Source organism: Tricharina praecox, assembly GCF_024521635.1.
Source record: "Tricharina praecox strain CBS 144465 chromosome Unknown BZA05scaffold_5, whole genome shotgun sequence".
NCBI lineage: Eukaryota > Fungi > Ascomycota > Pezizomycetes > Pezizales > Pyronemataceae > Tricharina > Tricharina praecox.
The window spans coordinates 373,921-398,138 of record NW_026250407.1 but is presented as its reverse complement, the minus strand read 5'-3'; the positions used below and the strand labels follow the sequence as shown (position 1 = coordinate 398,138).

Here is a 24,218-nt window from a genome sequence, read left to right as displayed (position 1 = left end):
GAACCGACGATATAAGCTCACCGTATTCGGCACCATGTCGTGTGGCCACAGAACCCCCCCCCGGCGTGATCATCACGTCTCGTACGATACCACCAACTCGATGTCTTCAGCATTTGCGGCCTCATGTTTGGGGGCCTTCCAGGCCGCGTTTTCGGTTCTCCTCACGCTCGGCTACGGCGTCTTCGCAGCGCGCATGGGAATGGTTGACGCCGGCACGGCGAAAAACGTCTCCTCGCTCTGCGTCAACATGTTTCTTCCGGCGCTGTTGATCACCAACGTCGGCAGCCAGATACAGCCGGGGAATTTCACGAGTTACGTTCCCGTTTTCATCTGGAGTATCCTCTACAGCGTCATCTCGCTGGCGCTGGGCAAGCTGGCTCAGAAAGTGTTTAAGCTTCCGAGCTGGGTGGGTGCGGCGTGCGCTTTCAATAATACCACATCGCTGCCGCTACTCTTGACGCAAAGCTTGACGACCACGGGAATCCTACGCTCGATTGCGGGAGACGATGTGTCGGCAGCGGTGGAGCGCGCGCAAAGCTTCTTCCTGATCAACAGCATGGTCTCGAATGCGGCCACCTTCGCGATCGGGCCGAAGATTCTCGGCAACGACATGAAACAGGAGGAGGACGAGGACGAGGACGAAAGCGAGGGCGACAACGACCAGCAGAACGGCGACAACAACGACGAAGACGCAGACGAGAACTCCACCCTCCTTCCTAAGCCGATCACCTCCCGACTCGCCGCCGTGGAAGAAACCGCCTCGAGCCAGTTCGGCCGCCTCCCGGTACGCGTCCAAAAGGCGCTCTCCTACGTCTCCTCACTCTTGACTCCCACCCTCTGGGGGGCGATCTTTGCAGTAGTCATCGGACTCACCCCACCACTGCAACGCGCTCTCTTCGCCGAGACCCAGGACGGCGGCTTCCTCAACGCGTGGCTCACGTCCTCTCTCCGCAACATCGGCGACCTTTTCACGGCGCTGCAGATGTTTGTTGTCGGCTCGAAACTCTCCGATTCGCTCACGCCGCCGAAGCACCTGCCCTCGCCGAACCCGCCCAAGAAGGCTGTCGCCGCAATCTTCGCCATCCGGTTCATCTTCTGGGGGCTCGTCAGCATTCCGCTCGTGTACCTTGTCGCGGCAAAGACGCAGCTGCTCGATTCCGATCCCATGCTGTGGTGGTCGCTGATGCTCATGCCGATAGGCCCGCCCGCCATGATCCTGAGCAGTCTGGCCGAGGTCTCGGGCGTCGGTCAGCACGGGAAGATGATGGTGGCTAGAACGCTTGCCTATTTCTATGTTGTTACGCCGATCATGTCGCTGGCTGTGGTGGCCGCGTTGAAGGCTTGCGAGATGATCCTGGAGGAGAGGAAGCAGAGGCCGGGGCTCGTGCTGTAGGCGGAGGTGATATTTACATATATACCCACTGCAAGACATTGGGGGGGAGGGGGCTTGTCTTGCATTTGCGTTTATTGGCGTTTGTTTGTACGGGGTGTTGGGTGTTAAGGTATTGGGGTGTCAAGGGGGTGCGAGATTTGCATAGGTATATAGAATCTCCAAAAAGCTTGTTTTGCTGCAGTATCACGGTCCACCACTCCAGTGACGATTTTGTTTTTCGTGTGCCCTGCCGATAATATATACGGCTTCCGTGTTATCCGAAGCTGAAAAAGGATCACCTTGATCGGATGTTGTGAGCGAATTACATATATAGCAAGTCAACCGGGCAGCAGTGGCACAGCACAAGCTTTCGAAGTTCGGACGGCGGGACCCGAGGTCGGAAGATCAGATCGTCGGCTTCCGCATGTGACGTCAGCTCCAGCTTCCACTGCCATCCAGAGCTCTCACGAGAGCGCATATAGTAGTGCAATGTGCACACAGCCGGCGACTGGAAGTGCTGGTCCAACAGTCCAACTTACTAACTAGTGCTGACTGCCGCGCATTCGCAGTGGCGAGTCGAGACTGTGTACTTAGCCCTACCTAACTCGTACCTACCTGGGAACGGCTCCGCTGTCCGACGGCTGATCAGCGACTTTTGCACTCTACTCTACATATATCTAGAGTAGAGCACACCGTAGTTGGGTAGTTGGGTATCTTCCCCTCGGCAAAAACGGCCCCCTAACGGCATCGGCAACGGCAACGGCATCTTCGATCCAGAAAACAGAGTTGCAGGAGTAGAGTCGCAGGCAGGAACTCCCCTAGTATGATGATTCTCCAGGCAGCTGTTTTGGTGGTGCCTGCCGGTAGGTTTCGTGCGCACACCTCAGTAAAGCACTAGATCTTCCGGATCTCGTGCGCTAATGCACTGCTCCCGCAGCCCGCTGCTCCAACTCATGTGTGATACCTAGCGGCACACCTCCCTCACGGGTTGGCACTTGCTCCGCCGCCGCTGCCACGACCTGGTGCGGAGATCACTACTCTGGAGTCTAGAGTTTACCTAGGTAGACGAGCTCGATACCGCTTCGGCCCGCGTGGGGTAGTTGTTTTCTAACTTTCTGTGCGTGAGAACAGTTCTTGCATGGGGTGAATGGAAGGCATGGAACGGTACTCCAGGTCGGAAGTCACGCCGACCAAGGGAGAAAAGAATATCCGGGACGTGGGACAATCGCTCATGCCTATCTAGATTACACACCGGTACCGGTACCGTATGTGCTGATGCCTCTCGGTGGCGAGTCCGTTGGAAGTAGAGTAGGTAGAGTAGGTAGAGTAGGTAGAGTGAAGTGGAGACTTTCATTCACCAGCGACGAGACCCAGCAGACAGCATCTACCCAAGTACCTACCCAAGCATACCTCCCTACCTACCCAAATACCCAAGTACCCAGGCATGTATGCCGGTACATAAGAGCGAGACTCACCCTGCCCCGTCGAAATCGGCCGATCACCTCGAACCGAGCGGGTACAAGTTCCGTCTCCCAAGCATCTGGAGACCGGGGCGGATAAATTCACGTCCGATCTGGAACACTTGTAAGTTGTGGCTTTTCTGCCTTCCATGGGCCACCGATGCTCTCCCGCACGCTGGCCGCTGGCGCAAATGGTCCTGTAGGTAGTAGGAGTACGCTGGAGACTGGAGACTGAAGACCTGCGTAGAGTAGAGTACTCTGCGCGGAGCACGTATTAGCAATGAGGTACGTGGGTGTACGGACAGGCATTGATGGCTGCCGTACCTCCTCCTCCTCCTCGGTCGTGTGGTCATCACCACTCACTCACTCATCTTGCTCTGTCTAGCCTATCATATTAGTAGTTTAACTTCCAATCACAGCCCGCATCCGTAGTGAAGGAGTTACATACCGACCATTCGCCATCCCACAGTACGTGTGCGGTGTGCGTGTAGAGTGTCTCTAGACCAGGCCGTATGCAACGTTCTCTCTCTCTCTCTCTCTCTCTCTCCATTCTTTGTTTTCCCGTTTAATGATCACCGCATCCGACCTTATTGGATACCGTAGATCGTGACGGAGTACGTACGCGTCTCGCGTCTTTCCGCCCCAGAGCGAGAGCGAGTGACGTTCCGCAAACCACCAGCAAACCACCAGCAAACCACCAGCAAACCACCAGCAAACCACCAGCAAACCACCAAACCACCGTATTGTTTTGTACATACGTAAGCCCGCTGCCGCAACAGATCCACATATCATATCATATCATATGTAGTGTTATTCAATGTGCAGTTGTCGATCTACCTACTCTACTGCAATAAACATATGGATATAGGTGCTTTCTTTTTCTTTTTCTCTGCACGTCCGTGCCCATTGCCCGTTGCCCAACGGTTCACACGGAGACGGCGGTGCAACAGTGCAACACACACAGGCCGCCAAGAGCGCCCACGCCCGCGCCCGCGCTCGGGGCAGAACTTTGCCATTGGCCAGCCCCATTGGCCACTTGGGCAGCCACTCGGCGCTCGGCGCTGGGCGCACACACTTTACGCGCGGCTCCAAGAAACGTCGTGTGGGGGGCTGAGCGGAACGGTGGAATACCCAGAGAGAGATTCTGGAATGGTTCCACGACAGGAAGGGTTTCACCCTACCGTGTGATGGGTCGCCGATTGGTGGTTACTTGGAAGTTGGAAGTTAATACTCGGGTTCGACTTCATGGTAATTTGTAGGTAGGTAAACTGTGTGAACCAAGATTTCAGGCAGGCGTACCGCGGGGGAGCAGGTATGGAAGGTATGGAACTTTGTTTCGTCCCGGCGTAGATACATACTTATGCTTGCGAGTTGCGAGTTGCGATGCCGGGGAGGAGTGCCGGCTGGGGAGTTATGGACTCTACAAACTTACCTGGGTGGACTCCGGAGTACTAGTACACACACATGCTTCTGTCAGCTGTGCACCAGCTGTGATCGGTGCCGTGGAAGCCTTGCCCGAGTGGTACTTAGTGACATAGGTGCTCTATGTATGAAGCCGGGTACATAGCCGGGTACATAGCTTGTTTGCTGGACTGCTGGGTTATGGGCCATGGCTGCTGGGTTGCCATGTATTCGGACCCGGTGAACGTGAAGTGAAGCCTTCGCAGTGAGAATCACCAGCGAGGCTTGAGCTCCCCGCGTTCGTGTAGATGGATGCTATGTATAAACAGGGAGCGAGCACCGGCACGGCTTTGTGCAGATGCTCTAGTCCAAGTGCTGCCCGGCTACTCTAGCTGGATCTGACGTGAGTATCCCCAAAAATCACAACAATCACAACAAAAACAACATCAACGCCATCAGCAACAGCTGGACTTGCACGAATGCGCAGCACAGCACTCTACCCAGGGCAGGGCAAGCAGGGTGGTGTACGGTACGGTACTCAACTGCCCAATCCCTCCCCCTCCGCACCAATTTGCTTTTAAAGTAGTGACGTTGGGAATGTAACCCCAGTAGAGTCTCGGAGCACAGCAGCAGCACAGAACACGGGTAGCCGGCAATAAAGTGGCCATGCAGTTGGCAACAGTGCAGATTCTGGGGTGTTTCTCACGGTGATTATTGGTATTTGTCGATGGAAATAGCAGTACTCTCGGCGGGAGTAAGAGCAGACGTCACCAGTGACCGCCAACTTCCAAGCCTCTATGTAGCACTGCCAGGCCCCAGTTAGAGTAGCAGGTGGTTAGCCCGTAACAAGTAGCAAGTAGCAAGTACAGGTTTCCGGGGAGTGCGTGCTCCCAGCTAACCGTAAGTGCTGTAGATTGCCAGAACTGAGGCTTGGTCAATGGAATCGGCAAGGTGCTTCGTAGCCACGCAAGGGTCTGCGCCCCTTCATGCCTCGAGCGCCTCCCTCCCAAGGGCCAAGGGCCCAAGGCGTGCGCCGGAAGGTGGTTGGCGACGGCCGTTTGGCGTCGATCAATCAATCAGTCAGTCAATCAATAGATCCACCCCCTTTAACGTATAAAGAGAACCCCCTCGACCCACCTTTGCTCTCCTTTCCCCCCCCCATCATCATCATCTTCACCTTCACTACAACACCTCACCTCAATCATCACCACCCTCGTTCCAACCCAACAAACAACAACCCCCCAAACAACCTCAACATGCAGACCAAGTTCATCACCCTCGCCCTTTTCTCCGCCGCTTCCGTCTACGCAACCAACGTCCCCCGTCAGGACCTTGGGTTAGTTCCCTCCCTCCCTTCCAAACAGTGTGCACCCTTTTGCAGCACAGATAACTAACAACCATCCAGTGATGCGGCCAGCATCGTCGGCTCTGTAGTCGGAGGGCAGATCACCTCCGTGATCGGAGATGCGACGTCCAACATCGGCTCGATCGCGTCTGCTGCGACCGCAACCCTCGGCTCCGTCGGCTCGGGCATCACCTCTGGCGTAGCCTCGCTCGCGACCGACGCCGCCTCCGGCATCGAGTCGAACTGGGCCGGAGCCACCTCGAAGATCGCTCACATCGACGACAAGATCGAGAGCAAGTACAGCTCTGTCGCAGGCTGGGGCTCGGTCTCGGCCGACCTGCACAACGCCATCGCCTCTGGCACCTCTGGCGTCGCCGCTTTCTTCTCCACCCAGACCGCGCTCGCCTCTGCTGCCGCTAAGTCTATCGAGTCCGACGCCGCCGCCGCGATCATCTCCGCCGTCCAGACCTCGACCGCCTCCGCTGGCGGCGCTGAGGCGTCTGCCTCCGGCAACGCCGCCCCCCGCATGATGGTCGGCTCCGTCATGGGTGTCGTCGGTGTCGTTGCTGGTGTCGTTCTGTTGTAGAGTGTGGATGTGGTCGATATCAAACGAGTCTGTAGCATAACAGTGTAATGTACGACGTGGAGGATGGTGTTGGGCTTCTTTTCCTTTCTTTTTTTTGTGCTTGCTTCTTCTTCATTCGTATGTAGATGATGAAAAGGTGTTTATGTGTTTATTGGGAATGTTCTCTGTTCTTTTTTTTTTACTGCAACGATACCACACAAATCAAATGAATGTTGGTTTCCATCTACCAATCCTCGGATCGCATGATCGCATGACGTGATTGACGTGATTTGAGTGACCGAAGTCGGGTCGAAACGACGGCGGGAAATGCGAGTGCAACCCCCCCTCTCCCCGCCCCTCGTCGTACGTAGAGTGCAAATACGGTCCGATAATCCGATTGCGCCCCGAGACGATCGTGGGGGTGAGGACTGGGGGGAGTCTGGGGACGGTCGCGGCGTCGCGCATGCAGGAAAGTTGCTTGCAGCAAGGATGCATCAAACCCAATTTCCCGACTGGCTTGTGTGACGCGCGGCCTTTCTCTTGGAGTGGCTTGGGGTTGTGGTGTGGCTTGGGCTAGGGCTGAGGCTTGGGCTTATTGTGGCTTGGGCTTGGTGTGGGCTAGGAGGGCGGTGGCTTGATTGGTAGCGGTGGCTGTAGCTGACTACCTGCTGACTACCTGCTGAGTAAGCGCTGGGGTCGAGGGTCGAGGCTCCTCTGTGAGTCCGTGTTGACAGTTGCGGTGAGCAGCGGTATGGACTCTGGAGGCTTAACGGAGCGATTCAGTGTTATGGGGTGTGACCACTGACCAGGCTCAGACGCGATGTGGAGGGTCAACAACTCAACGTTGAGTTGTTTCTATTCTGTTCTATCTGTTCTGTCTATTCGTTCCCGGGTCCGTCTCTCGTCCTTAATGCTTATACACATCGTCTCATCCCGTTTTTGGGTCTCTCACTGCAGACCCAGCCACGGAACCACAGAACCACAGAACCATGGAACCACAGAACCACAAAACCGGGAAAGCCATCCTGTGCTCTACTAACTAGCCGGCGTGCGTGGATTTCCCGATACCGACAGGTAACGTTGGAACTTGGGCTCGGACTCGGGCTTGTGTTCGGACTGATCGGGCCGAAGACAAAAGAACAAAGATGACTGGAAGTTGAAAGTTGAAAGTTGAAACCTTCCTAGAGCACTCTATATAGTTACGGCGGGCTAGGCGAGGCCGTGCACCGCCAGCCGGAGCTGAGCTTCTTGGCCGTCTACATGTACATATACTCCGCAGTGCTCCCGATAATCCAGCCCAGTCCATAAAACTGAAGGTTGGTGTGTAGTCAGTCCGTCCAACATTTGATCGCCACGGACTGCAGTCAGTCGACTGGCACTTTCTGAAATTCTGGGGGTCGAACCATGTGGCTGGCCGATTGAACCCCGCCGGAATCCTTTATATACCAGCAACATCACCGCAACCCCTTCAACCGGGTCTGAAGTGATATTCAAGTCATATATGGCTGCCGGAAGATGGAATGGCATACCTACCACACCGAAGGTGTTACAGCAGCAGGCGTCTTACGAACCGAACCGTGTCGTCTCGGATCGTCGCCGCGGGAACATGGCGTGCAAAACATTCTCGCGTGTGTCGGAACTCGAGGATTTTGGCTCTCGCACCGCATAGATGTACATACAAGATATGCACCTCGTCAGTGATGCTCACCGTTGCTGGCGCGGCTGAGATCGCAGCGGTACCCTGTGGAAGGTGGACACGGGATGAGTCCACCAAATCGAACTGAACCCGCGGTATGATCCGAACATCCGTCCTGAAATCAGAAGGATCAATTCGGATACCTAGTCGTCGAGGGTGGAACTGAGCATGAAAACGTGCGCTGGCCGGCTGAATTGCTAGTGAGTGTTACGATTGATTCTGCGTGTTGTGTATTTGGTTTGACACATTGATTTTTTGATTTTTTGTTTCATCATCATAGCATTCGGCCTTTGCAGATCATGGCGTTTGACACATTGACTGAGTCAAGCGCGATTCATGTCCGAGCAAACGGATTTACCGAGTGATACACCGTGCAGGTGTGTAGGTGTTGGAGTCGCTAGCTTGCTTTCACGCTTTACTTCACCACTTGGTTGACCACTCCAATTCTCAACCATTTACAACTCCTACTCCGCTTCATCATCCACCACTCCTACTCCTTTTCACCACGCCAAAGCGCGAGCTCACCACACTCTTCGTCATCTTCCCACCACCTTCACACAAGTTCAAACACACCAACCTCCGAAAAGGTAAGCCAACCACTTCCAGCACCACCACTGCGCCTCACCCACTCACAGAGCCCAGCGAAAGAAATGTCAGCCAACATCCATAAGCGCCGCTTCTCCCTCATCTCCTCCGACGAAGCCACCATCGCTCCATCCAACAAAACCCTCAAGCGCGGCGCCGGCAGTGTCAAGCGACACTTTTTCAACCACAAGAACAAGTACGCACCCTTCGTCTCCGAGTTCGAGGGACTCGAGTCCCAGGGAGTATTACTAAATACTACTACCTATTACCATTGAGCGTATCCTATGATTTTACCTCGATCTGTGCTGTCGTGACGAATTGTTCACATAGAGCTGTATTGTATGCTGTGATCTCAAGAGTAGCTCGGCCTGATATCGATCCGGTTCCCGATCGCAATGTAGAGTGTGATTTTGTCTTTTCCCTGTGCCGTCCGAAAGCCCGACATGGAATCTAAAATTAGGCAATGGCTTCCTCGCCTTCAAGAATAGTATTATAATTCGTTTTGTACGTAGCAAATGTTCCCCCACCCACGAATGACCGAGTGCGTCCGAGTGGATAGTGAGCTCGAAGGCCCTGCTGTAACAACTATTACATAATCCTACGTAATCCTAGCACACCAGCACAAGCACAGCCGCACGTTTACCCTCTTTTCCTCAACGAGCTAAGCTCCCATTTATGTGAGAGCTTCCCCCCTGCTCCGTCGACAACTCAAACGCCCATTTCACTTCATATTCCCGGAAACCACCAATACTTTCCCTCCGCACACCGATTACACAAGAGAAACAACATAATGTACTGGCCCATAGGCGCCCCCAGAATATACGCCGCCAGAGTCCCGCCACCAGCAATCAGAATCGACTACGACTCCGACGAATCCGCCGAGCTTGTGCGAAATAGCCTGTCGCTCTCTCCCGTGCCGGGCGACGACGGAGATGAAGTCGATCTGACGAAAGAGTCCATCGAAGACGAGGAGGATGGGCGGAAAGTAGGCGAACGAGAGGTGGAGGACGAGGAATCGCTGCCGGAGACACCGACCGCGCAAGACGCCGAGCAGGAACCGACGACGAGCGACGGCGCGCTGGACGACGAATCGAGAACACACATTGTTGCGCTGCGCGTTGCACGGACAGGATCGCTATTCGCAACCGTCACCAGGGCGGAGTTGACAATATGGCAGATGAAGGTGAAGACCCGACCGCCCGACGATCCAAAGCCGTACCGCTAAACGTGTAGCTAGCCGACCGCAGTGGTGGCACATGTGCGTCGGTCGCCGAGTTCGGTCGAAGCGTACGGACCCAATGTCGACGTCCTCGTGCGACCGGATTCACAGATATTCGTCGTTCAAACATCGCTCGGATACCTCATGACGTATTCTCTCGCGACCGATCCGAACGCCCGAGTCTACAAGCCTGCTTTCGTCAATAATTATCACCACCATGCGCGGCAGCAGTCGTTGTCAAACTCGGGTGGGAAAATAGCGTCTGTCAATGGCGGCTTAATGCCCGGCGTTGGCGAAGGCGGTGGTGTCCGGGAATCTTCGCTGCAGTTCAGGATGGTGATCAAGGTTGATGCTGGCATCGGCAAGTAGGTGCCCCGAAACACGAGGCTACAGCCTGTGGAAGTCGACTCTGGAGGCGAGCGCGACCCTGACAAACATTAGAGTTCTTGCGCTGGAGGATGAGTTGATGGTGGCTACGATCAAGCCCGCGGCAATACAGTGCATTCGGTGGGCGCCAGACTCGACCGGAAGCCAGACGTCTGCGGAATTACTTAGTCGGATGCCTTGGATGAAGAAGAAAGGTTAGTCCATACCAAAGCACTCGGTATGTTTGCACTGCGCAAGATGACGTCGCAGAAGTGTATTCTGACGGATGACGGCGAGGCAGTGATCACTACCGACATGGTGTATGATCGGCCTATGAATCTTTCCACCTGGGTTACGACCGATGGTCGGGCGTATGCAGTCCAGAAACTGCTCATCTCGGACCGCGACAACGGATCTCGGACGTTCAAGGGATACTGCTTCCATTCGCCGTCGGGCCGTGATGAGGCTGCCGTCAAGGTTGCCATCAATGCGCGGTTCTCGATGATCGCGGTGGCGTGTGCGAAGTATATCTCACGCAATCTCCTTCAACGTACAGACTAACACATACATGCAGTGGCTCGATCGCTGTGTACACCGCCCGCGATTACAGTGGAAACATTCCTCTTTCCCATAAAGTCTTCGTCCCCAGCCCATCACCTGGACAAGTCACATTCGTGAGCTGGTCCCCAGATGGCTATTGCCTCTTTGCTGGCTACAAACACGGATGGGCGACCTGGAGTGTATATGGAAAGCCCAGCGGCAACTCCTTCGCAGTCAGAAAATCGCTCTTGGAGCAAAAGCCGAACGAAGGGTACCTCGGTGGGGTAAAAGATGGGTCGTGGATTGCGGGTGGGGGAGAGATCTTACTGTTGCGAGCAGACGGGGATGAACGCATTTGGGGTCTTGAGTTTGCTAGATCGTCAATTGCGGGGTGCTTTTCGTCTGTCACCACCGCACGGCCGATGTTGCAAACCGGGGAGAAGCTGCTTGTCTATCGCGGATACGACCAGGATGACAACACCATGATTTCGCAAGATAGCAGCGTCCTCTGGCATTCGGTTCAGGTCCCTGCCTCATACTTGGCGGATAATTGGCCCATCCGGGCTTCGGTGATCTCTCCTGACGGCCGTTATGTTGCAGTCGCCGGGTCGCGTGGGTTGGCTCATTACTCCATAAACAGTGGGCGATGGAAAACCTTCGGAAACCAACAGATGGAACAGGATTTTGTCGTGAGAGGCGGGATGTGCTGGTACCAGCATATTCTGATTGCTGCGGTGGAAAGTAAAGATTCGTTTCAGCTACGGCTCTACTCGCGCGAACTCCAGCTTGATAATACCATGCTCGTTCATCTCGAAATGCTACCATCGGCGGTCGTGGTTCTCTCACTCACGGGAGACGACTCTCTACTTGTCTACACTACCGATAATGTGCTCTACCACTTCATCGTGCAAAGCACCGAGAACTCGGTGAAATTAGTACAGGTCGGCCAGATCACATTCCACGGAATCATACCAGCTGCTACCAGGGTCCGCGCGATAAGTTGGATTGTACCGGACGAACAGCTTCGCGGAGGTGATCCGTCCAAGGACGTTGCAGTGGCCACGATGATCTTCCTTGTCGATGGAAAGTTGGTGTTGCTTCAGCCATCGACCACTGACGGAGGGAAGTTGAAGTATGACATGCGAGTATTGCTGCAAAACGTGGAATACTACGCTCTGATACGCGATCAACCCATTCAGCAGAGCTTCATGCCTAGACCGGAGCGGGATACACCGCTGAGCGAGACGTTTCCCCTGGTCATGGAAAAAAATCTCTCGGATTCCTTGTGGGCATTCGATGGAAACGATGTAAAGGTTGGTCCCCCAATTCCTAGATGTTATCCCACCTCTGACAAAGGCAGGCATGGATAGATGTTAAGGATATCCTCGAATCCGGGGCACATGGACGTGAACTACCACCGCCAGTCAAGGTTCCGGTAGATTTCTATCCCATGTCGGCGCTAGTCAACAGAGGAATCATCCTCGGAATCGAGTCAGATCTAGTGCAGCGGCGAGACGTCGGCTTTTCGTACTTCAAATTCTCAACAAGAGTAATCAACCCATCGCATCTCGAATTCAGCGCTAACCCAGATAGACACACCTATTCATCACTCACCTTCTCCGCCATCTGCTCACCAACCACCAACCCGGAGCGGCAGTGGAGCTGGCGCGCAACTACGAATCCCTTGCCTACTTCGACCACGCTCTCGAGGTCCTCCTCCACGATGTGCTGGACGATGAAGCCGACAACCCCCCTGAGCCCGAGGATGCTGTGCTACCGGATGTCATCCAATTTCTGTCACATTTCCCCCACTATCTCGACGTGATCGTGCGGTGCACACGGAAAACTGAGGTGGCGTCGTGGAAACACCTTTTCTCAGTCGTCGGTTCACCCCAAGCGCTATTCGAGGAATCGTTATCCAGAGGACACCTGAAGACGGCTGGCGGTTATCTGTTAATTCTACACACCCTGGAACAGCTCTCTTCAAGTTCGAAGGACATGGTTCGGCTTTTTGCTAGAGCCGTGCAGGAAGGCGACTGGGATCTCTGTAAGGAACTGGCTAGGTTCCTAACGGCACTGGATAATAGCGGAAAAACTTTGAGGGAGGCATTAGAGCTAGTCGAGCTCAGGTCACCTAAGGACGAGGGAGGGAGGAGTTTCATGTTTGAGGGCGCGCTCACTGTAAGGACGCCATCTTGGGGCAAGATGAGTGGGGATTATGATTTTCCGGGAGGTAGCAAGTGATGAACGTTTTATGTTGTAGGAGACTATATTGCACACAGTACCGAGGGAGGGCAAGAAATTTAGACTCAACCAGGGTCTGGCACCATACTGAAATCAAGTCCGCGTTCGCGTTGTTTAGTCCCCTCAGTATCTCGAAGTTGGGTTGTAAGTTCGTGGCTCTGCGCACCAACAGGCGCAATCTAAGCCGGCCATGGTAATATGTAACGTAGCATACACACCCATTCAGTCATCATCACTGTCGGACCCGTAATCTAACCCCAGTGCAACCTTAGGGAGGCCCACTTTTGGCACAGGCGCCGTCGCCTTTTCCGCAGGCTTCTCTACCACAGTTGTCTGTTTGGTCTCTACCTTCTCCTCCACTTTCCGCTTCTTCGCCTCCAGCGTCTTCTCTTCACCCCCTCCATCTATCCGATCCTTTTTGGTCGCGCCCTCCTCTGTCTCTTCCTTCCTCTTCACCTTAACACCAGCCAACGCCGTTACCGTAGGCCTCCCCCTTTTCTCTCCTCTCTTCCGCTTCCCCCATTTGACCTCCTCCTCCTCCTCTTTCAACTCTGCTTCCACGCCGACCCCCGCATCACCGGCAGACTGCAGCTCTTTAAACTTCTCCACCTCCTCCCTCTCCTTTCTCCTCCGCTCCTCGTCCAACCTCTTCTGCCCATCCATCACCGAATCCAAAAACTCCACGTCGTCCTCATCCAGCGCGCGGAATTGGTTCTTGAACTTTAGCTTTTCCGCGAACTCCTCCTGCTTCCGGGTTTTGTTGGCCTGGAGGATCTCGAAGAGACTGCGTGTGTCGGACGGGTCAGTCGCCGAGACGGAGGTGGAGGCGCCGGCGCCGGCGGTGCTGGAGGAGGAGGAGCCAGAGACCGCGGCGCGCGCGGCAGCCCACGCCGCATCTTCGGGATTTGAGACTAATGGCGTGTCGGGCAGGATCGTCCCCGCGGGAACAAAACCGGAGGACATGGTGGTTGGTTTTGTGGTGCGTGGTGAGGTGGTGTCAGGGGAGGTGTGGTGCGTGTCGTGTCATGTGAACGTGAACTACCTGGTAGAGTGTGGTACATGGTGTAGGTACGCGAAGCGGGATGTTCCGAGGTTGGAGCACGTGAGCGAGTGATATAATGTACGTAGATAAAAGCGCAATGTGGTTCATTGCATGTGCAATCGGTAGGCTTGCAGGATATTTCTCTTGGCGGAGGCGGTTGCTGGATGGTTCGAGTACAAGAGCTAAGGCCGAGAGGAAAGACGCGATGTGTGTATATTGCCATGATCTACCTCCTTAGATAGGTCGCAAGCAATCAATTATTAAACAAAAAACCAAGGCCGGGAATAAATCATCAGATTATTAATCGCTGTCGGTCGGATTATCCAATGGTGCGAATATAGCGAAAGCATCTCTCAATAATTGACCCGATATCGGGGCGGGAAGCTAGCTCGCTAGCTGATGAATCATAGGTTCATGTTTATTACATGCCTCCATGCACAGGGCGAGGATACCCCGATTAAGGAGACTGTGGATGCAATCCAGGAGTTGTTTCTCGAAGGACATTTAAGCGCGTCCTATTGTACTGATCAAGCGCTAGCGCCTGGTCCAGTCACGTGGGCAGCCCACATATGTGAGTTGCACGATGCCTCTGCCCCACCATCCTCCATCCTCCATCCTCTATCAACCCTCTCTCTCCTCTTCGTGTCAACACCACTCTCCATCTTATTAAATCCACCATCGTCCGATCAACCTTTCTAACCGTACATAACCCCTCCTCGCCGCAAACCCTCACCATCAACTTGCTTCATCATGCGTCGTGAAGAGCTTACAGGAACCAATAATATCCCTGTGGCCTCGAATCGTCGGTTCGGCCGCGTGAACCCCGAATCTACGTCTCTCCCCCTACAGGAATCGAGGAATACCAATAACGCCGATGTCAAACTTATTTCTGTGGAGCTCGAGGATAGACGCGGTCGCCCCTCCTCCCGCCCGGATGTCGTCGAACCCAAGAAACGCAAGCGTGGGAACCGCTGGGGTGATGCGGCGGAAAACAATCAGGTGGCCGACCTTGTAGGCTTGCCTACTGCAATCTTCGCAAAGCTGTCTCCGGAACAGCTGGACGCCTATACGATGCATGTGCGCATTATGGAAATTACCCAGAAGCTCAAGATCGGTGACATCATTCCAATTGAGAGGCTTCGGTATTTAACTCCAATCTCTTTTTGATGATCCCAAGTGTTGTAGTACGCATTAACACCTCGGGTAGTTCGCCTTCGCCACCACCTCAGTATGATGGCCATGGTAGGCGTGTCAACACTCGCGAGTACCGCTATCGCAAGAGGCTCGAAACGGAACGCCATGACCTCATTAACAGGGCCTCTGGGATAATTCCAAACTACAAAGCCCCACCCGACTATCGGCGTCCCCAAAAGACGCATGAGAAAGTCTATATTCCTGTTAACGATTATCCAGAAATTAACTTCAGTATTTAGATCCCTTTCCCCTTGCTTCTATTGACCCACACTATAGATCTATTATGCCCTTTTTGGTGTTATCGGTGACAGAGTTTTGAACGTTACTAACCTTTGATTCTCAAAAGTTGGATTACTCATTGGCCCTCGTGGCGGCACACTCAAGGAAATGGAGCAGAAGTCCGGAGCAAAGATCGCTATTCGTGGCAAAGGATCAGTAAAGGAAGGGAAAGGAGGCAGTGATAGGGCGATGGATTCGAACTTGGACGAGGATCTTCACTGTTTGATCATATCGGATAACGAACTCAATGTTGCGAAAGCTAAGAAGTTGATCCATGAAGTCATTGAAACAGTACGTGATCCTTGACTTCCCCGGCGGCTCCATACTAATCCCTCGAATCAACAGGCTGCTTCCGTGCCGGAACAAAAGAACGACCTGAAGAGACATCAACTTCGCTTGCTTGCAACGCTGAACGGAACCCTTCGTGATGATGAGGGTACTCCATGCCAAAACTGTATGTGAACCTTCCATTCTTTCCAGTGAACGGTGGGACTGCAATCTGACAGCAACTCGAGGTGGGGAGCTTGGCCACCGCAAATACGACTGTTCGGAGAAAAAGAATATTATTTCGTCCGTCGTTTGCAGGGTATGTGGCAACAGCGGTCATTACGCTCGAGACTGTCGTGATCGCCCGAGGGGCTCGGATTGGAGAAATCCTAGCAGGCCAGACTCCGGCAAGGAAGGTGACCACGTTGACAAGGAATACGAGGTTCGTGTCCCTCTTCTCTCACAAGTGGTAGATCTAACACCGCATAGTCCCTCATGCTGGAGCTTGGAGGGTCAGCTCCTGTATCAACTACTAATACCTATCGGCCCCTTGCCTTGATCGAGGATGGACAGGGAGTTGGCCGCAGCGGTGGTTCGAGGCCTTGGGATCCCCGTCCGACTGGTGCTCCGGCGCCATGGCAACAGCAGCCACCCCGCCGCTTGGACTTCACGGATGGCAACAACGTTCCTCCTACTGGTCCTCGTGGTCAGAAGCCTACTGAGGCCCCGTGGCACCAGCAGATGCCACAGAGACCGCAGTTCCAACAGGAGATGCCGTCGCAGCAGCAGGACGACCCGCGTGGAGCCCAGGGCAGTCAGTGGGTCCCCCCATTCAACCCAATCTCTGCCCCAACGAACGATATGAGAGTCAACACAGGAGACTACTACCGCCCCGGATTGAACGTCCAAATGGCCCAGCAGAGTTACCACTCGGCTCGGCCTCCTCCTTCCCAGCACATGCGTCATGGATTGTCTTTCCCGCCACCCCCTCCTCTGCTAGGAGCACATACTCCGTATGGAGCACACAACCATTATGGTGGACCTTCTCAGCCTCGCCTTCCTAACCACCCCATGCCGCCTCCACTCGTTGTCAATTACGGCATGCCGCAGCCTCCCCCTCCCGCTATGCATTCTCGCATGCCGCCCCCACCTCCACCAGCTGATCACCGCATGCCGCCTCCCCCTCCTCCTACTGATAACCGCATGCCGCCTCCTCCCCCGCCTGCTGATCACCGCATGCCGCCTCCTCCCCCGCTTGCTGATCACCGCATGCCGCCTCCTCCTCCCTACCACGGACCAAGCTCTAAGAAGGGCAGGTTCTATTAACCGCGACCAGATTACTACCAGATTTGTAAGAAATGGCGGTAAATGGGGATTTGAATTTTTTGTGGAGGGCCAGGGTAGTGGCTTGTTCGCTTTTTCGGTGGAATTCTGCTTTTGAAACATGCTTTGCTAAACATCACAGGTACTTTGAATTCTAGAAGTGATGGGAACGGTACAACAGAAATCGTGAATGAAAAGTTCTTGTGTCTATATTCTTGCGTGTGGGGTTTCGGGGTGTAATTGATGATTGACGTTGGACGAGTGCGGTGGATGGTCGCAAGCTTGAGCCTAAGGAATAAGATTGAGATGCGAACATTGCACGTGCTTTCAAATGCTATTTGCTTTTTCTTACGGTAATCCACAGCTGCACGTCATCGTTCTCGGTGGCAGTCCAAAATAAGGTTCCTTATGATGGTCCTTCGCTCACCTCCATATTCATTACCAAACCAACACGGGTGCTCACAGTGCAGTCGAGTGCTCTCCCATGTACGAGTGTGGGTGAATTACGTAAGTAAGATTCTTGTCATGGTTCGGCTGCAAGCTACCGACTGGCGGTCATCCACCAACGGTAAAGTAGGTTTGTCAGAAACCCTGGTGGCCTCGGCCCAGACCCCAGGGTCCATACTTGCTATATATCCCGTCACGGTTACAACGGCCAAAAGAGTTTATCTAGAACCTTGACGGAGAACCGGAACATCAAGCCAGTCTTTTCGGCCCGAGCTTGACAGTTGCCACAGATGTCAGATGTGCATTGTGCAATGTGCAAATTCAGCATCTATTCTTATCTGAAGCCAAGACACGGACTTTAAAACCGACTTCCCGGACGGAAGAGGGATCAGGCTCACCGTTTTCAGCGAGAGATGGACACAGCTTTTACCCGAGAAACGGCTCGAATTCCCCATGACACAACTTACAAGGGCAGAGGCTATAATTAGAGACGAGTAACTATTCTCCCCCCATGTCACCAAGACCGAACCCTGGCCTCATCACCAACACCAACACCAGCCCCTCTCCCTCTTCCTCCTTCCCACACTGCAACCCTCATCAAACTGCCCCGCCCCGCCCCCGCCTCCGCCTTGACCGACGTCCGCCATCCCGTTCTCCCGCCCTCCCGCCCGCCGCCGCTGCGGAGACCCACACATTCGAGACTCGAATACATACTCCCCCACATACATCACATTTCTATTTTGGCCCGCCTGCATGTGCCGTAGTTAGTTCTTCTGGTGAGTGATAGTAAACGGTGCTGCCCCCTGATTGCTGCCGGTATTTGATGGAGGGGTACGCCCCTGCCCCCCCCACCTCCTCCCATTTGCCCCTCCGCCCTCACGCTCTCCGCGTTTGAGCCTCCCCGCTTCCCTCTCCCCGCCCCCCCCTCTTCTGGATATCGTTTTCGAAGAGAGAGCAATCCGTAGGCAATGGAGGAAATGTAGTCGTGCTGACTGGAAAAAATAGTTGTCTGTACTTCAACTCGTGAAACGCCCCCCAACGTCCACAGAACGCCCCGCGGACGAGCTCGACGACCAATCTGAACTCACCTCCTCAACCCTTCAGTACCATCCATCTTCGTTTTACATACCTAAACCGATCCATTGCTGTCCACAGAATACCCAACGAAACGCATCTCCGCCTTAACGTGCATGCTTGATCGGTTCTTCGTCTCCACGCCCATCGTATAAAAACACCATTGCCCCTCCGCCCCACCTCGCCCCCATCCTCCCACCCCGCCTGCCCGGCGCTTTAGCTCCTCAACGGGAAAACGAATCAAAATGAGTGCCCCAGAACTCTCCAATGCTCGAGTGACGATTGAGACCACGAAAGCATCCAAGGTCATCTGCGTGGCATGGGAGCTCGCGGACGAGAAGATCGAGATTGACGGGGAGTGGCTCGTCGAGTGGGACGACATGTACCCGGAGCTTCCGGAGGACGTGCAGAGCGCGCCCGGAGCGCAAGGCGGGTACGCTGCACTGCAAAAAGAGCGGGCGAGCAGCGAAGCCAGCAACCCGTCGTTAAGCAAGCTCCGCGATGCCGCGCGAGCCGACGAGCCCATCCCCACCGGCCCGCTCTCCACCGCGCGCCTCCTGGAATTCGAGAACGGCCCCAATCTTGGGGAACTGCAGGACGATCTGCCGACGTTCTTTGCGGCTCGTCCGGTCGTTCAGGCCCCGGAACATATCCTCTCTGACAGTAGTAGCGTCTCGAAAAAGACGGAGGTGCTGTTTCTCCTCGCCGATGCGACGCCCGTCCCGAGCTCCGTCAGGATATTCTTCATTCCTACGTGGACCCCTCCAAACACCCCTCCTACCCTCCTCGCTGAGATCCCCGAGGGCCATTACGGCCCCCCCTCCGAACAAGGAACGGCGGCGCTGCACACGGCATGGTCGACGAAGCGCCTCGAGGACCTCAAGGCGCTGCAGGATATTGCTAACGAGCTCGAGCTCGAAGGCTCCCGCGGGACCACCAAGGGCCGCCTGAAGGTCGGCGTCGAGGGTGGAGGCATGGATGAGGAGGCGGTGCGCCGGGAGGGGTGGATGGTGGGCGAAGAGCAGGTATGGGTAGTCGAGAAATTCCTCACGTCCAAGCCGTCGCCGAAGGAGGAGGAGTCGGCAGTCATGGACCCGTTCACCGGCCTAGGGATCAGCACGGGCATGCACTTTCCCAACACATCGTCGGTGCGACCGGCGCCACCGGGCCTCGTCGAGGAAGAGGAGGAGGAGGATCTGTTCGCGCTGCCCCTTAGTCCGCGCAGTCCGGACATGACAATGAGTCCGTTCTCCATGTTTAGAGGCGATGTTCTGCCGAGTTCTAAGCCTCCGTTCTCCAGTAAACTGAGACAGGTCGAAAGCATCGATGCTGCTGCTATTAGCATGGGGCTGGGGCTGGGGCTGCCAACGACGACGACGACGACGACGATGGGCGAGCCGAGAGCGAAGACGGCGGGTGCGCCACCAACACCCCCGAGGGATGCGTAGTATTGCAGCAGCAACTGCCGAGGATAATAGGATAGATGTTTTGAATGCATGGTGGTTTGGAGTTATTGACCCTCGCTTTTTTTGTTGTATTTCTGTTATTGATGATCATCATTCACTACATTCTCTCGCTTGATTTCTATTCTACTTCTCCTTTTTTTTCCTCCTCGTTCGTTTCTTGTTTCTGTTTATTGCAAGGCACGGTACATGATGGATGGACGGATATCTCTGTTTTGGTATGGGTTTGATGTGGACTAGGAAGATACGCTGCTGATGAATGATTCGGTTGGGTTTGTGTTTGGGATATGAGATGAGGATGAGGATGAGATGTTGAAGGATGGATGGATTAGGTATGTAGGAAGAAGACAGATGCCCGCATGCATGTATTGTCACTTGACTGTCAGCATCAATAGAGACATGGCAAGTATGCTGTAGAGTATGTACGTCCCCCACATTTCTCGGCGATACTAAAGTACAGGTCGGGCCCTCCATCTCGAACTCCGTACAGAAGAGGCAAAATTTTATCCCCGAACACAATCATTATCATAGACCATAAAAAAATAAGCACCGTGTATACCTCCCAATAAGTACTCGTATATAACACACAGGCTGCTACTCATCTCACTGCACAAGCAACCCGCCATTCATCCCCACCACCAGTCTAAACATTGTCCAGTTCCCATCCTCGCCCATAAAATCCGTAATCACTATGCCGGTCCCGGCGTTGCCGCCCTCAACTCTATGATCTATCGCCAGATGCTCCGTGATTGCCGGATTGATCTTTGCGGCGATACGATCCGGCCACGTGCCCATGCGCCAGAAATTCGCCGCACTGAGGAAGTTGACGAACAGCGGCGGCTGTCTGCCCTCCCTTCCGGCGGCGGCGATGCCGGCCACGCTGCGCTCGAGGTGCTCCTTGACGTATCCGATCTTGGTCGAGATGTTTGTGGTCTCCAGCACCTCGCTGAAGTCCTGCACGCAGATGTTGCCGGCAAAGATGGTATCGTTCGGGGTGTTATACGTCCACGTTTCTGCGTTGATGCCGTATCCGCGGCCGCCGTGCTCGGCCTTCAGCGCCTCGTCGATATGGTACCTTCTGAAGAGGATGCACTTTCCACGCGCGGCGCCAAGCGTGGGGATCACCGGCTCGACGAACCAGCGCTCGCGCTGCCGCTCGACAACCTCGGCCTTGATCAGCCGACTGAACTCCTCGTCGTTGGTCCCCGCGCGGCCCTCGCGCTTCAGCGACACGACCACGCACTCGCTCGGATTGCGCGCCAGGAAGTCGTAGCACTCCTGCATTACCGCCGCGAGGCGCTTGGGGCCGTTGAGTGCGATCGGGAATTGCGCGTGTACGAGCGTCAGCTCGCGCCCGCCCGGCCCGTCGGGCTGCGCCCGGATGTCGAGGAACCGCACGCCGTTCTCGAGCTGCGCGGTGATGTCGACGGCCTGGCAGCGGACGCTGGGGAGCGCAGTGTAGCACGTCGGCGCGTTGTGTGTGCCCGGCATGCTCAGGGCGCCGAGCGCGACGCCGTCCCGCAGCTTCGACATCCAATTGTTGAGCGCCGCGCTGGATACCAGCGCGAGGTGGCTGCGTAAACGGTGGAAGACTGCTACGAGACGGATTTCGCCTACGTCGCCGAGCGGGAGTGGCGTGAGCTCGCGCCGGTCAACCAGGTCCACTCGGAAGCGCCGCCCGGAGGCTTCGAACTCTAGCCGCAGGATCACGCCCTCCGCCCCGAGATCGACGCCCGTATCTGACGCGGAGTAGGGTTGGATCTCGATCGATGCATCATGGGCCTCGAACGCAGTGGCGTTCTCAGCGAGTTCTTTGGCTGTCGGCTCCTTGAGCGGGAGCACGGTGGATATCGTGGAGCGACGGATGAGAGAGGTGAAGTTGTTGGCAAGGTTCGGGATGTTTGTGAAGTTTCCGGCCGTTATGGGCACGCCTTTGGCCGACGCGGGGGCGGGGAACCGAGAGGTCTTGGTGATTTTTATGACCATCGAAGTCAGATTTCGGAGTGTTAAAGGCATCGCGACGGCGGCTGGAGGGGGACGATTGCGGTTTCCGAAGCAGTTACAGTTGCAGGACATATATGGGTAAACGATGGAGTATGGGATACGGGATACAGTACGGGATGCAGGATACGGGATGCAGAGTAGGATATAGGATACAGGACAGCAGCCGCGAGATGAGGAGGGGCTGTTGGGCGCACTGGGGAGGATACTACATTTGTACCTTACCTAGGCGGATAGACAGCTGCAGCTGAAGTTCACTGGTGATGAGCTGTAAGGTTGGGTTGGACGGGACTAGGGAGAACACGGCTAGCTGCGCGGCGCTGCCAGCTGCAATCACGCAAAAGCGAGCCAACCGCACGGCTGAGACGACACGAGACGTGTGAAGCGGTTACGTCAGCAGCCAACATCGACGACGATTGGAGGAGAGAGCTGATTTGCATGACACGACATGGCAGCACGACATGGCAGCGCGACATGACAGCTCGATTTCTACGCAGTCAGCTGCGCTTCCGAAGCACGTCTCGAGACCTCCACAAACCTCTCCCAACTCCGCGAGCTCTGCCCGCTCATAATCCCCTCCATCGCCGTCTCCACTGCGTTCTTCCACAGAGAGCCCCTCATGATCCCATCCGCGCCCAGCTTCTCGACGCCCCCCACCACGCCGGTAACGGCCACCAACGCTGCCGCATTGCAAAGTACAAAGTCCATGATCGGGTCCCCCTTCGGCATCTTTCCTTGGAGCAACCTCTTCAGAATCTCGGCATTCTCGCCCGGCCCCTTCCCACCAGCCACGTCCGTCAGCGGGTGCGTCTGCAGCCCAAATGTCTCCGTAGGATGAATCCTAAACTCCTGTATCCCAATTTCTCCATCCGTGCCCTCCACGAGTCTCCAGCAGTTGGTATATCCCTCCGGCGAGATTTCATCCAGCTGTTCCTCACCGCACACCACCAACGCCTTCTTCACGCCGAGCAGCCGCAGCGTCTCAGCATACACCCTCCCCAACTCCTGTCGGCCGACTCCCAGAATCCTCGCCTCCAGTCCTTCTGGGTGCGAGTAATCGATCGGATTAATCAGCGGTCCCAGAACGTTGAAGATAGTCCTGCAGCCGAGTTCGCGTCTGATGGGTGCGATATGTGCCATCGCCGGGTGGTACACCGGTGCGAAAAGGAAGCAGAAGCTGCTGGCGGGGTGCGATGCGGTAGAGTAGTACTCGGAGACCACTGGCGCGGTGACGGAAGCCAGCGACGCGCCGAGCGAGGTGAGGATATCCGCGCTGCCGGAGGAGGAGGTAGACGCCTTCGAGCCATGCTTGCCTTACCCTGATATCAGCACGCGGGCTCCCACGGACCACAGTAGAACCTACAAATCCGGATTCCGCATCCACTCGCCACAATCGCCGCAGTCGTGGAAACATTGAACGTATCATGCCCATCGCCGCCGGTGCCGACAATGTCGACCAGTCCACCGCGATACGTGCCCACTCCCTCTCCCTCTCCCACTCCCTCTCCGCGGGGATGCACCTTCAGCCCCTCGATCTTGATCCCGGCTGCACGCATCGCCTTCGCCGCACCCGCGATGACATCCGCCCTCATGTCGAGCCCGGTATAGTGCATTGCGGTGAGCAACGCGCCGGTCTGGACGGGCGAGCATTGGTTCTGCGAGATGCGCGTGATGGCGTCGGTGACTTCGTCGGCAGTTACGGCCGAAGCTTTCGTCGAGATCTTTTTGAGCAGCGCGAGCAGCGAGAAGGATGGTTCCGTCATGGCGGCGGATTGGTGAAAGATGGGCGGTGCAGGAGGATGCAGGGGTATCTGGTGGGCTGAATGACTCGAGCTGGGACTCCGCTGGTGGCTTGCCCCGCGTTCGCCAAGCCGAGCCCCACCCGCCCCGCCCACGACACGTGAAGCCCGGTCATGGGATCTCATCCATGCCCAGGGCAAAACAATGAAGATTCATGTTGGGACTCGGGGAAATTTAAATCTACAGGAGCACCCATCACGAAGCTTGTACATATACATTAGTCCTTTTCTGGTTCCCCCCTGGGAGGCAGCTAAGCCCAGAATTGTGCAACATTGCCTCCTGCTCACTCGGTGTTTTCGTTCCGGTCACGTATTATCACTCCACCAATAAACCAGCCAGATTTTGATCGTTGCCCGTGAGGCCCACGGGCTACGGGTGGGACCGCCTTGAATGGACCAGTCGAAGAAAGACTGGCGGGGAAATTGAAAAATGATACCTACAGGCAATTGGCCTGGCCGACTGACTACATAAGAACCGTTATTCAAAAACTGTGAGCAAAGAGCTGGAAAGACAGATACAGCGGGCGAAGCGAGCG

The 24,218-nt window shown here is 55.3% G+C and overlaps 9 protein-coding genes across 9 annotated transcripts; 6 read left to right on the top strand and 3 right to left on the bottom strand.

Moving 5' to 3' along the window:
- Positions 1 to 100: 100 nt before the first annotated feature.
- BZA05DRAFT_416381 (membrane transport protein-domain-containing protein) lies at positions 101 to 1,393 on the top strand (the record flags this gene model as incomplete). The annotated part of the gene is made up of 1 exon (XM_051485398.1): positions 101 to 1,393. The coding sequence occupies one exon, from the start codon at positions 101 to 103 to the stop codon at positions 1,391 to 1,393; it is 1,293 nt and encodes a 430-aa protein (XP_051341947.1).
- Positions 1,394 to 5,060: 3,667 nt separating this feature from the next.
- Positions 5,061 to 6,265, top strand: BZA05DRAFT_216525 (uncharacterized protein). The gene is made up of 2 exons (XM_051479660.1): positions 5,061 to 5,569; positions 5,639 to 6,265. Exons 1-2 carry the CDS (start codon positions 5,220 to 5,222, stop codon positions 6,162 to 6,164), a joined length of 876 nt encoding a protein of 291 aa, XP_051341946.1. The 5' UTR covers positions 5,061 to 5,219; the 3' UTR covers positions 6,165 to 6,265.
- Positions 6,266 to 8,173: 1,908 nt separating this feature from the next.
- BZA05DRAFT_471738 (uncharacterized protein) lies at positions 8,174 to 8,825 on the top strand (the record flags this gene model as incomplete). Its single annotated transcript, XM_051487980.1, has 3 exons — positions 8,174 to 8,426; positions 8,482 to 8,666; positions 8,787 to 8,825. Exons 2-3 carry the CDS (start codon positions 8,490 to 8,492, stop codon positions 8,823 to 8,825), a joined length of 216 nt encoding a protein of 71 aa, XP_051341945.1. The 5' UTR covers positions 8,174 to 8,426; positions 8,482 to 8,489.
- Positions 8,826 to 9,104: 279 nt separating this feature from the next.
- Positions 9,105 to 12,904, top strand: BZA05DRAFT_389481 (RIC1-domain-containing protein). Its single transcript, XM_051482780.1, has 7 exons — positions 9,105 to 9,607; positions 9,662 to 10,008; positions 10,085 to 10,224; positions 10,311 to 10,533; positions 10,584 to 11,862; positions 11,910 to 12,098; positions 12,143 to 12,904. The coding sequence occupies exons 1-7, from the start codon at positions 9,215 to 9,217 to the stop codon at positions 12,791 to 12,793; spliced, it is 3,222 nt and encodes a 1,073-aa protein (XP_051341944.1). The 5' UTR covers positions 9,105 to 9,214; the 3' UTR covers positions 12,794 to 12,904.
- Positions 12,905 to 13,962, bottom strand: BZA05DRAFT_389477 (N-terminal domain of NEFA-interacting nuclear protein NIP30-domain-containing protein). The gene has a single exon (XM_051482779.1). The coding sequence runs from the start codon at positions 13,754 to 13,756 to the stop codon at positions 13,016 to 13,018; it is 741 nt and encodes a 246-aa protein (XP_051341943.1). The 5' UTR covers positions 13,757 to 13,962; the 3' UTR covers positions 12,905 to 13,015.
- A 481-nt stretch (positions 13,963 to 14,443) lies between these two features.
- On the top strand, positions 14,444 to 17,192 carry BZA05DRAFT_389476 (uncharacterized protein). Its single transcript, XM_051482778.1, has 6 exons — positions 14,444 to 14,977; positions 15,043 to 15,260; positions 15,376 to 15,599; positions 15,654 to 15,762; positions 15,824 to 16,017; positions 16,065 to 17,192. Exons 1-6 carry the CDS (start codon positions 14,586 to 14,588, stop codon positions 16,899 to 16,901), a joined length of 1,974 nt encoding a protein of 657 aa, XP_051341942.1. The 5' UTR covers positions 14,444 to 14,585; the 3' UTR covers positions 16,902 to 17,192.
- Positions 17,193 to 18,664: 1,472 nt separating this feature from the next.
- Positions 18,665 to 19,867, top strand: BZA05DRAFT_442417 (uncharacterized protein; the record flags this gene model as incomplete). The annotated part of the gene is made up of 1 exon (XM_051486752.1): positions 18,665 to 19,867. One exon carries the CDS (start codon positions 18,665 to 18,667, stop codon positions 19,865 to 19,867), a length of 1,203 nt encoding a protein of 400 aa, XP_051341941.1.
- Positions 19,868 to 20,485: 618 nt separating this feature from the next.
- BZA05DRAFT_333473 (PLC-like phosphodiesterase) lies at positions 20,486 to 21,898 on the bottom strand (the record flags this gene model as incomplete). The annotated part of the gene is made up of 1 exon (XM_051480686.1): positions 20,486 to 21,898. One exon carries the CDS (start codon positions 21,896 to 21,898, stop codon positions 20,486 to 20,488), a length of 1,413 nt encoding a protein of 470 aa, XP_051341940.1.
- Positions 21,899 to 22,372: 474 nt separating this feature from the next.
- BZA05DRAFT_442415 (glycosyl transferase family, a/b domain-containing protein) lies at positions 22,373 to 23,646 on the bottom strand (the record flags this gene model as incomplete). Its single annotated transcript, XM_051486751.1, has 2 exons — positions 22,373 to 23,196; positions 23,247 to 23,646. 2 exons carry the CDS (start codon positions 23,644 to 23,646, stop codon positions 22,373 to 22,375), a joined length of 1,224 nt encoding a protein of 407 aa, XP_051341939.1.
- Between the last annotated feature and the right edge of the window lie 572 nt (positions 23,647 to 24,218).